Source organism: Carassius auratus, chromosome 31 (assembly GCF_003368295.1).
Source record: "Carassius auratus strain Wakin chromosome 31, ASM336829v1, whole genome shotgun sequence".
Taxonomy (NCBI): Eukaryota; Metazoa; Chordata; class Actinopteri; order Cypriniformes; family Cyprinidae; genus Carassius; species Carassius auratus.
The window spans coordinates 1,160,404-1,175,164 of record NC_039273.1 but is presented as its reverse complement, the minus strand read 5'-3'; the positions used below and the strand labels follow the sequence as shown (position 1 = coordinate 1,175,164).

Below are 14,761 nucleotides of genomic sequence, written 5' to 3'. Positions count from 1 at the left end.
CCTTTTCCCAGTTCGGTCCGGACTTGAGGGACAGATTATAATAATAAGTCCTCAGAACGAAGACAATATCTTCCTGTATTTTTCTTTTCAATGTAAGATTGGAGGTATGGGGGAGGCAGAACAAGAATTGCCTTGTAGATAAAAATGTACCAATGATTAAGTCTACAGGTGGACAATGCAGACCAAGCAACCCGATCATACAAAGAACAGTGATGAGTAAGTGCTCTAAAGTTTGGGATAAACCTAAGAGCTCCATGATAAACAGTATCCAACAGTTTCAAGCTTGTGATGGAAGCATTCATGTATATAACATCGCCATAGTCCAGCACTGACAAGAGAGTGGCAGCAACAAGCCTCCTTTTGGCCTCAAAGGAAAAACATGTCTTGTTTCTAAAATAAAAACCCAATTTCAGCTTTAATTTTTTTACCAACTGTTGAATGTGAGGTTTAAAAGAGAGTGAATCATCAATTAGGATACCAAGATACTTGAATTGAGATACAGACTCAATCTCGGAGCCCTGAGAAGTAGTGATGGGTAGAAGGTTCCTTGACTTTGATTTTGCATTTGAGAACAACATAAGTTTTGTTTTGTCGTCATTCAAAACAAGTTTTAAATCGAACAAAGTACATTGTACAGTATCAAAAGCAAGTTGAAGCTGACAAAGAGCTTGGTTTGGAGTTGATGCAGAGCAGTATATCACAGTATCATCGGCATAAAAATTAAAATTTGCATTGGAGACATTTTGATCAAGATTGTTGATATATAAAATAAATAGAAGTGGTCCCAGCACTGACCCCTGGGGCACACCCTTGGATATACTAAGAGGGCTGGAAGTGAGACCATCTGCCTGTACACACTGGGATCTACCTGATAGATAGTTGTCAAACCAACAAACTGTTTGTTCTGACAACCCGACACTGAGAAGTCTTTGTTTTAATATTGCATCATCCACAGTATCAAAAGCCTTCGATAGGTCAATGAAGAGAGCTGCACAATGTTGTTTTTTATCTAAAGAGTCAATGAAATAATTTACTACTTTTAGGGCTGCTGTAGTTGTGCTGTGTTTTTACGAAAACCTGATTGAAAATTAGACAGAATATTGTTGATAGTTAGAAACTCTTTCAATTGTTCGTTCACATGAGTTTCCATAACCTCGGCCAGGACAGACAGTTTCGAGATGGGTCTATAGTTATTTAAATCAGTCAGGTCGCCTCCTTTTAACAGAGGAAATACAAATGCGGATTTCCATATAAGTGGAATTTCATTTGTGTCCAGAGAAAGATTAAGAAGATAAGTCAAAGGCGGTGCAATAAAATCAGATGCTAATTGTAGAAAATAAGGCTCCAAGTTATCAGGATCAGCCGATTTTCTAATGTCTAAAAGTTTGAAGGCTTTATGCACTTCTGAAACTGAAAATGGCTTGAAACTAAAATAATTACTGACTCCAGAATGACCATGAGAATTACCTTTAAGATGATTCAGATGTGAAGTGTTGAGGGAATCAAATAATGAACCAGAGGCAATAAAATGCTCATTAAAACAGCCAAGCATCTCAGCCTTATCAGATAATTTATGTGAGTCCTTAAGAATACATGGTGGCAGCTCAATGCAAGTTTTGTTTCCAGCCAAGGATTTAATCGTCTTCCAGAATTTTAAGGGGTTATTTAAATTATTTGAAGTTTCTATAAGAAAGTGGTCAGCTTTGGCCTTCCTGATAGCCACAGTACACAAGTGGCGCAGTCTCCTGAAGAGCAGCCAATCAGAATCCAGGCTTGTTTTCCTGGCTTTTGCCCAGGCCTTATCACACTCATGAAGAGAGTTGGCTAAATCTACAGTGAACCATGCACTGTTTTGGCCTTTTACTCTATATTTTCTGAAGGGAGCATACTTTTCTGTAAAACCATCATAAAAAAATTTCCAAGCATTTTCAACATCTGCAGGAAGATACATTTTATTCCAATCAAAATAAAACAGGTCATATAAAAACCCTTGTACCGAAAAATGTTTTGTGTCACGCTTAATAATGATACATGGCTTGGTTTTGGGAATTTTTGTGTTTCTGACCGTGGCAACAACAAAGTGGTCACTAATGTCGTTTGCAAAAACAGAAGCTGCTGATTATTTGTGAGGAACGTTGATTAGGATAAGATCAATTAAAGATGATTTATCTGGACATGTTAGATTTTAATTTTTAATCTTTATAATATAATATACACATTAAACACACACACACACACACACACACACACATATACACACACACACACACACACACACACACACACACTCACACACACACAGATTCCTTCTAGTAAGCCTTCAATAATCCCAAAAGCCTTTCTTATGAGGAGTTAGGTGAAACGTTCCCAGTCCAGTTGTTGCAGAGGTGTTTAGAGAACGGTTTAGAGAAGGTGTCTTCAGAGGGTTGAAGAAATCTGAGCAACCCCAAATGAACTCTCAGGTACCATTTCACTTTTAGCGTTTACTTTTAGCATTTTACTAGCACTGCACATAGTATAAAACATGTGTTACTACCTATTAATTTGACATCGTTTCCTCATGAACAAAGACCTTTGTAAGTGCAGTCCTGAGGCCATGCATGAGCACATCTGCTGAGAACCTCCATGACTAAGACGAGGACTGAGTTACAACAGACAGAAGGAATTAGTAAGCACACATGTGCAGACAGCAGCTCCAACCACACCCATAACAAAACTGCACCCGAGTCATCTGCATGGGCAAGTCCCTCTCCACACATGAATCCTCATCAATGTTAGAACACTTCAACAGTAAATAACAGCATATACCTTTTAAGATGAAGAATGGGTCTGTCCTGTTCTGAAGGGACAACAAGGAGGAGTCTCACTTTCCCTTCTTGTACTTGTACCACACGACGAATAAACATTATATATAAGTTATATACAAAATACATATCTTTATCTCTAACAAGTAGTCATTCATAGATGTACATTTAGAAAAAGAGGTCAAATTTCATTTTCAAAAACTGATCTAGTCCTATTAACTACTAAATGTACTGTAGCAACTGTCAGAATACTGTATATTTGTGTTATAACATCTACCATGAACAATTTCTTAAGTTCCTAAAGACTGTGATAATGCTTAACCAACACTGCACCCTTGTGGCAAGATCACATTAAAACCAAACCTCACCAGTTTGCCTGAAAAATTGATGTTCTTTGTTTATTATTTTGACAAAAGGTACAGTTATGTAATGAACCTGTTATATTAGATATACTTGAGGATGTTGACAGGTTAAACAAAAGGAAAATACACAGTTGCAGTACAACTTTTATTCTCCTCCGCTTGACTTTCCCAAACAGCAACTGAAAATAACTGAAGATATCAGTTTGCTTTTGTTTTCCCAAAACGGACAAAATGTCACAAGTTAATGATTGGAAACATTTAACATATAAAGGACTGAAACACCTCCCCAGCAGGTCTCCATTAACAAACGTTGACAAAGAAATCAATATATAATGAGCAAGTAATTCTAACCTGTCATACATGGTTCAAAGTGGACCATTCTTCTAAAACAGTGGCTTTCAACCTATTTGTGTGTGCGTGCACATTCGTATTGTATGTTCTTCAAATAAGGTGACAAATATGACTTTTTTTATGTATTGTTAGCATTTTAATTTAGATAGTTGAATTAATAAATGTTTAATCATTATTTTAATTAATTAATAATAATAATAATAATAATATTGAGTTGTATATTAACTATGTTTATTGATTTTTCATTTAATTTTAAGTCATTCTGTGGCCCTGGTTGAGGACCATTGTGAAGTAATCAAGTAAAGTTAAGTATATATGTAATGCAAGTAATGATTTTACAAACATCTTGACAAATTTCTGGATTCTATGCTCCCAGGAACAAGTATCCTTGATATCAGAATGAAAAAGCTTCATAGTTAATAAAACCAGACAATATGTCATAAAATTGTGATTTTCACAAATCCAAAAAACACATAAATGTTGGTTTATCTATCTGGCTACAAACTCCCATCTAGTGGATTTCGCAAATGGTCCGAGGATAAAACCTTGGGGGACACCTTAACTCTTTTTTGAAGGCTACTTAGTGTGCCAGTCTCATCTGGTCCTCAGTGCCTTGCAGTGCCTTCACCTCCATGCTGTAAAAGATGTACAGTAGCAGTGTGGAGAGGAGGATGGCAAAACACAGCGCCCCCTAGCAGGTAGAAAGAGGCTTTGGGAGAGGACTGTTCAGCTCCCAGAGCAAACAATGGGACAGCAGCGATTGCCAGCTCAAGCACTAACAGGACCAGACCCATGATGCCTGTACGTGTCGCGGTGTGGCGCATGCGTTCAGCACAGTGGAGACCCACCTTCACCTTTGCATCAGTGCGAGCTTCATTGATTGTGTTGACCAGCTCAGGAAAGAAACAGAATTAGAAAACGTGTTCATTTTTCAACAGCAAAGCGCAAACTAAAGTGTCTTCCTGTCACTGAAACACGACTTTGACTTTGTTTCGCGTATAATCGAGTTTTGCAATACAGTGTTTGTTTTTTTGTGCAAAAGCTACTTTGAAGCAGATGCATGAAACTTGTTAAATGCGTGAACGCCTACTCTCGGACATCACGGTTTCGTCATTACAAGCGCCACGTTGAGTGGAATGCTGGGAAAATTAGTTTTATTATTGTCTCTTTTTGGTTAAGTACAATGGCTCAAAATATTAATCAACATATTTTAAGTATTCTCTTTATAATTGTAATTAAACAGCTATTAAATCGCTATTCGGGGGTAATTATTTTAAAATTAGGCTATTTGGGCAGAGGTTTTTATTCGTGCTTAAGAATCAATAGCCTACATTTAACCAAAATACTTTCTGGAGTAAAAAAAAAATAAATAAATAATAGGCTAATAATTTTCCTAAAAGGTTTTTTTCAAACGCCCTCTAAAGGAAGAACTTCTGCAACATAGTGGAAGCAGATGATGAGAGTTAATTACAAAACACTAATCATGTTAACTCCGTTTTACTGAATGTCAGACATATAAATAAATATCTTGTTCCTTTTTGGCTTCCACAAAGATTTTGTCATCCTCACTGATGTGAAAGAGATTTTCATTTTCTTTATTTAATCAGGGACAATGCACATTAACAGTACATACAATATGTAAAATGCGGCAGATTTAGCCAACACTGCTAATTTTCATCCGCGGTCCCTTTTGGCACTTGTACAATAAGACACTTTGTACGAAGTTGTAAGTGTGTTTCAAGAAATATGGTCCAAGGAGACCCATGCCATTTTATTGGTATTGCTATACATTGTTTTGATTATATTGTACAAACCCCTAACGTTGAAAATATACATAACTGCAATGCACAACTGGCAACCAAGGCCACAATGAAGGGTTAAAAACAGAGGGAAAGCTTTTGCCAACACCACTTAGATTATGGCAAGAAATAACAGTAACACACAACATATTCAATGTATGCATATAGCATCAATCGAAAGTCAAAGAGAAAACATAAAATTAATAATTATAATAAAAATACTTATAAAAAGGAAACAAAAAGAAAACCTGTAAGAAAAAATACAATTGAGGAAACTGTCGTCATTGAAGTTCAAACACGAAAAAGTAGGTTAAGGCTGTACCAATATACATAAAATTTCCATTTTTAAGGTGTACCCAAGATTTAGCAGTACCTTCTGAACACATCTGACATTAAAACTATCAGCGAGCACCGTCTCATGTCTAACAACCATCCCAGGAACCGTCTTTAAATTTTAAGGGTGAGTGGAACAAAAATACTACATGGCTTCAACAAAAACAGGCATTTAAAACATCGAATCTGGTCTAAAATTCAAGTTTTAGTTCTCTAACGGGAAAATAAACATTACATTTTCAGTAGCAAAAATCTCGATTAAGCACCGTTAAAATGGAATATTTCTGTAATTTCATGTCAAACACCTGGTGCATTCTTACCATAAAAAAGGATTTGTATTTTTACATCTAAAAATGAGATGCACAAACCACAAAAACACACATCTGTGCTGACATATGGGGTGACATTAATGACTTCTCTGTCACACTTCAACGCCAGATATAAATGAAAAACAGATGCTTTAACTAAAAACTAAAGGATCCGACATGAAATTCCAAAAAAAAATTACTTGATGCAACAAAAAAAAAGTGGTGCACAGAGCAAATATATTGTGAAGGTGAAGATAAAAAATGAGTAAGAAAGAGCTTGGAAATGAACATTCTCTTCAAGGGTTTAAAAAGCACCAGATACGACAGCAATGCAACAGCAATCCTCCAATTTTAAAACACAAACTCTTTCGAGGTATTGTTCCAGGATTAAATGCTTAAAATTTTGACGGGCAGCAACTGTGGAGCCATTTTTTTTGTACCAGAGTGGAATTCAGGCTTGACTCTTAAACAATCTGACCTTTTCTCAGTTTGTGCATCTCGCGAAAGCTTTGATGAACAGCAGAGTTAAATACGATGTCATGTTGTAACAAAGAAATTGATCGCTTTATCTATTCCTACTATTTCACGTCAAGAGGTAGTCAAAAGGCACTTCAGAGTATCAATCTATTTGTGTTTCTTTGAAGAAAGGCACTCACATTTGGGTCAACTACTCAAAATCCTTTAGTACCTGCAAAATGCTTTCTGACGCCTTTTCTCTTGTTCAAAGGACAGCTGATGAAACTAGTAACATCCGCAGTAATTCAGCTGAATAAAGGCATTGGTTTCCTGATATCTAACTGCAGTGTTTACAGTATGTTTGTCCTTTATAAAGATGAACACAAACCCTCCGCTGGCCGACCGACCTGGTCCTCATTTACAAATCAGGTAAACCTCACAAACACATCCAGGTCATATTTCACCCCAAAATCAAAAGAAAAAAAGATAATATATTTCTTTATGAAAAGAAAAATGCATAAAGAAAACAAGCTTATTTTTGGGACAATGTTTTTTTTGCATCATGACATTATATTGAAGAAATTTCAATATAATTTTTATTTTTTTACTGTAAAGCAGAAAAGCATTGCATTTGTGCTCATTTTCATTAAAAATTTTTTGGAGTAATGAGAATAGTATTTTCCCTTGCTTTATAATAAGAATTGGGGGGGGGGGGGGTGCATAATGAAAATAACATGCAAAATTTGTCCTAAAATAGCCTTAATTTTCTTTATTTAAAATATGTATATATTAGATGTATATTTTTTTCTTCTGATTTTAGAGTAAAAAGAGACATTTCTATGTGAGATTCACCCTTAGATCACCGTAAAATGCTGCATAAATGGCACACATCGTCTTTCATGACATTCCTTCCCATCCAAACACATTCACATTCCCTCCGTGGAGACATAACAAAGCTTAAAAGACATCTTTGATCTGTATATGCAACAAAACCAACATGACCCATTTTGTATTTAAGGCATTAAAAAACAAATACAAAAAAGTGTTTTTTGATTTTTTTTTTTTTTTTAAACAGAGTAATACTATATTTTTTTTATGTCCTCAAAGACTCAAATTCTTTACCAGGTTTAAAACTAAAGCAAATCATTAGTGTTTTTTTTTGTAACATTTTGGCGTATTCCTCCGATGTTTGGACAATTTGTCAGATTCCTCCATACGTGTGACGGAGGGACTGTGCAAAGTAACCGAAGTCTGGCAGCGGCGAGCGCTAGTCTTTAATGAGCCGATAGACGTGGTATTGTGCCCCGTGTTCACTCATCGACACTTCAAATACAAACGCTATACACAGAAGAGTCTCCTGGGTCTCTCTGTTGGTCACCACCTGCAGCAGCACAAACAGAGAAGAAACACAGAGAGCACTTCTATTACAGAAACTCAATTCTGACAGTTTTCACAAAGCTAAATAGCCTTTAGAAAATATTCATTTTGAGTACTATTTACAAGCAATAAACATAAAAGTCAAATTATACACTATAACTATTATCATATATATGCTGCACACACAATTTAAATTAATAAATTAATTGAATTTTGTAACCTTAATTTTTATAAAATTATAATGTTATATGTTTCCTATAAATTACAGATTTTTTTTTTTTTTATTTTTCTGATCATAAATTTATATATTACTATAAATATATTAATCTCATAATGATTGTGATTATTTTCAAGCATTAAACAATAAAGTAAAATAATATATTACAACTATCATTATATCATCATCATCATTAAATATTAAACATTTTCAGAATTATCTGATAAATATATTTAGAGTTTTATAAAACAATATAAAACAATAGAGATAAATCTAAACATGACAGGCTGTTCAAAGTCTCTTACCTGTAAGATGGTGAAGTTTTCTAATACGCTGTTCATCATGTATTTCTCAGGCAGGTGCTTGAGCTTGTGGATGAAGTTGATCATATATTCACACATGGGAGAGCGGTGGATTCGATATAAACACTTCCCTCCCTCGACACGAGCGTACTCGGTCTGGAAGTCCAAAAGAAACGTGATCAGATGTGAGAAACGCCAGCGCTTTTCAGTCAGTTAAATGCTGCTCTCACCCACCTCCACTTTTTCCACCACTTGCTTCCCGAAAGAGCAGACTTTGGTTGAGACGGTGATGGTCATGTTCTCTGAGCTGCTGTACTGACCGCTGACTCCGTAGAAGGAGCCCGGTCCATCCTGAAAGCCGCTGTTGTTCAGATCCGCCTGAGACAGAAAAACAACCAACGTGATTCAAGCTGCATGATTGGAGGAATCAGTCATGTCTGGAGAAGCCCCACTAAAGTGCTTTTCAGTGAAGGGTTACATGCTTATTGACAGAAATCACATGCACACACCCAAAACTTGACGAGGAAGAAGGCGTTTTGAGGGCCCTTCTCGTACAGCTCCTTGAGTCCTCCCGTCTTCTCGGGGAACTTGTCGTAGATCTGTCGGATGTCCACCGCCTCCAGCAGAGGGTCGCTGTACGAGGGGTTGGTCTGGCCAATCTGAACAAACAGGTGTTTGCTGTACTGTAAAAAGGAAAAAGTCAAATATATTGTGAGCCGTCTGTGTTTCTGTGCGCAACGCCAGGTTCACTATTAAAACCAATAAAGTTAGTCTTATTTTGAAAGAAGAAATATCAATATGTAAAAACAAGTGAATTTATTCAAAAGTCAGCAACAATGTGGTTAGAGCAAAAGGAGACAAACCAAATACTAAGAAATTCTTGAGTTTTCATCAATTAAACTTTGACTGAAACAGTTACGTTGATAACATACTTAAAACAAAGAGCAATATCGGATTATAAATTCAACTGATACATTTTTAGCATACGATAGCTAGAAAAATGTATAGTATAATGGTCACGTTTTATATATACATGATTTATATATTCTTTGTAAATTAACAAAATGAGAAAATTTTTATTAATTCAGGTTTTTTTGTTTAAAATTAGATTTATATTTATTAATAAAAAAAGTGTATTAATAAATATATTATTAACCACTTTAAGGTACAATTTGTAAGATATTTGTAGTAAAATATCCAAAAACCACTAGGCTAGTGTTATATATTTTGTCCAGCTGATTACTAACAATATCTCTAATGTTTTCAATTACTTGTAAATCATGAGAAACTCCCATTCTAAACAGTGACACGGTGCATTCGCCTGTCAATGACGTTAGTTACCCTTTGTAACCGCCTTTATTGATGTAGAAACCACATGACAACAGTGTCGTGGACAAATGTGGAAGTAGTGTCTAGCGTCCAGCAAACCACTAACTTGCTTCAAGCTGTTCTTATTTACTTCTTCTTGAAGTTTTTATGGTGGATTGTGTTACTTATTTATGGAACATTATTATCGTTTACCATCCGCCGCTGGTTCTGTCGACAAAGACAGCTCCTGTAAACGTAAGCGTATGGACCAAGCAAACGACCCAAGAAGAGTTTGGGACAAGAGGAGAAAAGGAGCGAGATTCAGTATCGATGTTGCATTTCCTAGATGGAGAGAGCTTCGCGACAAACTTCAACTAGAAAGAGATGCCGATCTCGCTTGTGTTTTACTCGACAGGTGAGTTGTTTTGATTCGTATCTTTACAGAAAATGTATGCTATTATAATGACCAACAAGATTAGTATTATGGCCCATAATATTATGGGGCATTCACACCAAACGCGGGGCGTCACATCTGTAGACCCGCGCGAGGACGCGTCTGATCCATAGTCTGATCGGGTCTTTGCCTTCATTTTGTATGAAATCTACTCGCGCAAATCGTTGAAGTTGCATGTGCTATGTATGCCCAATTATTGTGTTTGAATGTACACGAGTGTATATATTTGTTGAACAAGTGGTAATCGTTTTCACATCGTCTGATTGAGAGCCATCAGCGGTTGGGTAGAAGACAACAAATTCCATCATTCCACGCTCCTTAGCGTCATCAAACCATGCGATTGTTATTGTTTTGGTAGTGCGCCCTCTAGTGGCAGGTCCTAAAAACACATTTTGGAACGTAGACGTGGAAAGTGCGCTATCCAAACTTACATTTCTATACTTCATGAACGAAAACATTTTGTAACATGATTCTGATGTACCATTTTCATGGTAATGCAATGTCTGATTTTAAAATGGGTTTCAAAGGATGAATTTTGACATTTTAAGGTTTTCAATTGATGTATACCTTCATAGGATTTCTAAAGCATGATAGGGAAAAAGGCAACTAAGAAGGCTTTCTTTGACAAAGGTCAGATCTCCTGTTATGATGTAGACTTTTTTTGAGGTGCACACTTGTCATGAATTAATCTATTACTATTTCCACATAATCCATTTCACTCTTTCCTCGACTCTTCTAGATATGCATAACTGCGGTCTACTCACAGAGTCCTGATCCTGCGGGACCTCCATGAACGCAGAGTACTCCAGAAGACGCAGTTTGGAGGAGGCGATGGTGCGATCCTGCCACACGGGCACTGCGGTGGCAACCGGCGGGAGAGGAGGGGCCAGGGGCTCATATGCTGCACAAACACAAGGGGGCGCCAGTTAAGACTCAACCTGGTAAATTAACAGAAGAAATGGAAGTGTGTGTGTGTGCGTGTGTGTGTGTGTGTGGTTGGGGGGTTGAATGGACTAGTGAACTAGTGCACTAGCACACTTACATAAGGGTGGTTGAACAGGTCCTGAAAGGTTTGGGTAAGGAGTTTGTGCAAATGGCTTGATGCTGAAAAAGCGTTCAGGATTTGTTAGATTCAAAGTTCTTTTGCACATGAAAGATTATTGACTTGGGTTAAACGTCAACTTGTCAGGGTTCCCACACTTTTAGACCATTTCCAATCATTTGGGACCACTGGATAAGGATTGTTAAAAATAATTTTGATGAAACTAATTTGTAACCAGTTCAACTGAATCGAAAGCAAAGAACGAGTAAAAAAACAACAACAAAAAAAGATTCACAAGTCAAACATCAGTATGGTTTCTAAACAAGTCTTATTAAGTCTTATAACAAGCACATTATTATTTAATTAATATTCCAGATGGAGAGGATAACAAAAAAAAAAAAATTATACTCTTTCTTCTGCTGAACACAAAAGGTGATATTTCGAAGAATGTTGGTTACCAAACAGTTGATGGTAGCCACAGACTTCCAGAGTATTTGTTTTCTATATTATGGAAGTCAATGGCCATCGTCAACTTTTTTGTTACCAACATTGTTTAAAATATCTTCTTTGTTGGAGAAGAAAGGAACTCAGTCAGGTTTGGAACAACATGAGGCTGAGTGAAAAATGTCAGATTTTCATTTTTGGGCGAACTATCATTTTACACAGTTTTCCTGGTATCTTCCAGTTGTCCATGACCGTGGGAACCCTTTGGTCATGTGTTTGCTTTAAAGGTGGCAATATTTCACACCTTGACACTTCAGTTGTCCCACAACTGTTTGTTTTGGCCGTTTCAGCTAAGCGTAAGTTCACCTACTTCAGAGTGGAAGTGTAACATCACAACAGTCTTGTGTGTCTGATAACACACGCGCTCAAGAGATCTCAACAGAAGCGGAGACCACAGAGTCCACCATGTGGAGAGGAATTAGTTTAGCAAGCTGCCTGTGAATAATGATGGGAGTAAAAAGCAGAACCCAGACAGAGCAGCATACTAAAATCGGTCTCTAATGGGATTTCCTGCACCCGTACTGAATCAGCCATAAATCCAACCAAGTTTTAATGAAACTGTGAGTTTCAAATCTGAACTGAATGTGATGGAAAAGAGTGGCCAACACAGAATAATAAGAGTTCAACTACTTTTAAACACGGATGATTTTATGACTTTCTCAGTTGTTTGTAATTACTAGACTATTCAATAACATTGCACAGAGAAATGTAGGATTAAATAATTTAGAGCCAAGCATAACTAGAACAACTTATTTTATAGAAATGGATGAGTTTTTCATAACTTCATGATTTTATTAATTTCCGTGACTTTTCCAGGCACAGTAAATTTCCTGAAATTATTCTTGTATTATCATGTATTAGTGTATTATCATGTATTGTTATATAATTATATATACATAGTTTTCTATATTTTCCACACTCATAGTAATCTTGCACAGATAATAAACCGATGCATCGTTTTCACGAGCTGTCCTCCAAAAAACCTGATTTATTTACAAACAAATGACTCTTAAGACGATTTTGTTTCTCACATCAAACAAACGTTGTTATTGTGAACTAAAACTATTAAAATACTTCTTTGTTTACTGAAATACAGCTAAAATAAAATATAAATATTAGACGAAAGCCTTCACGAAAATTCGAAATTTTGCTTTGGCCATTAACTGAAATAGGTTTAAGCTACTAAAATAAAATAAAAATAAAAAAAATAAGTAAAACTAGAAAGAAATATAATATAATAAATATATAAGGTATAATATATATATATATATATATATATATATAAAGACAAATAATAAAAAGTAATAAAAAGACAAATTTACTTAAAACTGAAAATCTGAAAAATATGAATAAAAAATATAGTACTAAAATAACCCTCTATCAAATGCAAGATATACTAGTTTGAATCAGTCAAATAAGTCACTGAAACGGTTGGACCTATTATACTACTGTCAATAGAATCTGAAGCAGATTCCCATCTGAAGCAGTGAATCAATGTTAACTCTAACTGATCAGAAAGATCAGTTCAAGCTCTGTGGAGGGAACTTACGCGTAGCTGGTGCGGCCAAGCCCAGGACTTCTTCCTGGATTGTGCCTAAGAACCAGCCTGATACATAAAATGTAATCCATTAAACGTGCCAGATACACAAACACACAGAGCAACACGTATGAATTCATGAGTTACTCACTCCTCAGAGGGTCCGGGTTGGCCGGGGATGGGGGTCGGCCAGAACTGGAAAACAACAGTGAAAAAAAAAAAATCAAATCCCTCTATAATTTGTCTAAAAGGTTACTTCCAGGTTAAATACAACTATCTAAATTGTACCCGTGCAGACGGGGGGTAGGGGGACTGCGGAAGAGGCGGAAGAGGGCTTTTGATTAGACTAGGGGACACGATCTGAGCGGAGGAAAGTGCTGCCATGTTCTGGAGAGCCTTGTCTTTGGACGCTTGATCCTGAGAAGATGGAGACACAGGTGAGCAGAATAACCCAGAAGACAATACTGACTAAATCATTGTTAATTTTAATTCATGCAAAGCAGCCTGCTGATTTATGATAAAGCAAGAAAGGGAAACAACAGGAGATCAGAGAGCACCATATGAATCACAAAGAGAATAAGATTCACATTTACAGTGAATGCAAGACAACAAAGGACATTTGTTATAGGTAAATTGATGTCTAAGGCTTCATATATCTTGTTTTCTTTCAGCTGTGCATTAACATCAGCACACAGAACTGCAACACTATCTCTGCAGTATAAAGGCAGCTTTAGATGAGTAAATGGATGCAAAAAACTAAACACAATATAGCATACAAACAGAAGACCAATCAGTATGCAAATATAATGATGTCATTGCTGTTAGATTTTAGGATTCTGAACATTCTAAAAATGTAACGATTTCTAAAAATGTAACGATTTTAGGATTCTGAACATTCTAAAAATGTAACGATTTTCAAACTAAATCTCAAATTTGTGCATCTATAAATGTATTAAAAAATAGGCCTTTAAATTAAGGCTGAAAATATTGCAAATTTTTCTTTTTGTATTAACTAGTCCTCTGCCTTGTGAACATTATCATTATGTAGTCGATAATTAGTAACTGAACATTCAGACTGTCTTTAAGCCTTTCAGAATCATGTTTAATAAGAGTCTCTGGATAACAGTTTCAATAAGAAGAGGAAAAGGGCAAAAGCAATACAGTTATCTGAAAGATATCAATTATTGGGCAGCCAGCAAAGCAAAAGCAACATACTGGCAAGGGATGTCAAACAAACACACACGGTTTTGAACTACATTCCAGTTTTGTCTTCAAGTTCACCAGTCATTCACTAAATCTGGTCAAGTTTCTTCTTCAAGGATATTAAATTATGCCCACAAATGAAAGCAGAAATTAACTACACGTTTGGCATGACATTTCCGTTTTCCAGAGGCTGAGCGTGCAGCATGTCACTTTGCATCACAATAAATGAATGTGGATAATAAAAAGACTTGCAGCTAACTCGGAAGCAAGACCACAATATGTGGTGTTGTTTCGCAATTAAGTTTCTGGAATTAATAATGGCTGTATGATCTGCAGTACATCACAAAATAGAGGGACGACATGGAAACTTCAGAGAGCAAAACGGCCAGGCACATTATTGACAC

General features: G+C 36.2%; 1 protein-coding gene across 12 annotated transcripts in view; it reads right to left on the bottom strand.

Moving 5' to 3' along the window:
- Window positions 1-5,087: 5,087 nt before the first annotated feature.
- The window catches only part of LOC113050146 (transcriptional enhancer factor TEF-5-like), a 34,229-nt gene continuing 24,555 nt past the window's right edge, over window positions 5,088-14,761 (bottom strand). For 4 of the 12 annotated variants that reach the window (XM_026212851.1, XM_026212852.1, XM_026212854.1 and 1 more), the window contains 9 exons: window positions 13,443-13,571; window positions 13,306-13,349; window positions 13,167-13,223; window positions 11,114-11,175; window positions 10,836-10,972; window positions 8,819-8,992; window positions 8,544-8,687; window positions 8,313-8,465; window positions 7,585-7,794 (listed from right to left, as the gene is read on the bottom strand). In XM_026212851.1, the coding sequence (XP_026068636.1) occupies window positions 7,681-7,794; window positions 8,313-8,465; window positions 8,544-8,687; window positions 8,819-8,992; window positions 10,836-10,972; window positions 11,114-11,175; window positions 13,167-13,223; window positions 13,306-13,349; window positions 13,443-13,571 (1,014 nt within the window). In that variant the 3' untranslated portion in view covers window positions 7,585-7,680. Of the gene's footprint in view, window positions 7,795-8,312; window positions 8,466-8,543; window positions 8,688-8,818; window positions 8,993-10,835; window positions 10,973-11,113; window positions 11,176-13,166; window positions 13,224-13,305; window positions 13,350-13,442; window positions 13,572-14,761 lie in introns of all 12 variants that reach the window. The other 8 variants (XM_026212850.1, XM_026212855.1, XM_026212860.1 and 5 more) reach the window with 4 other exon arrangements.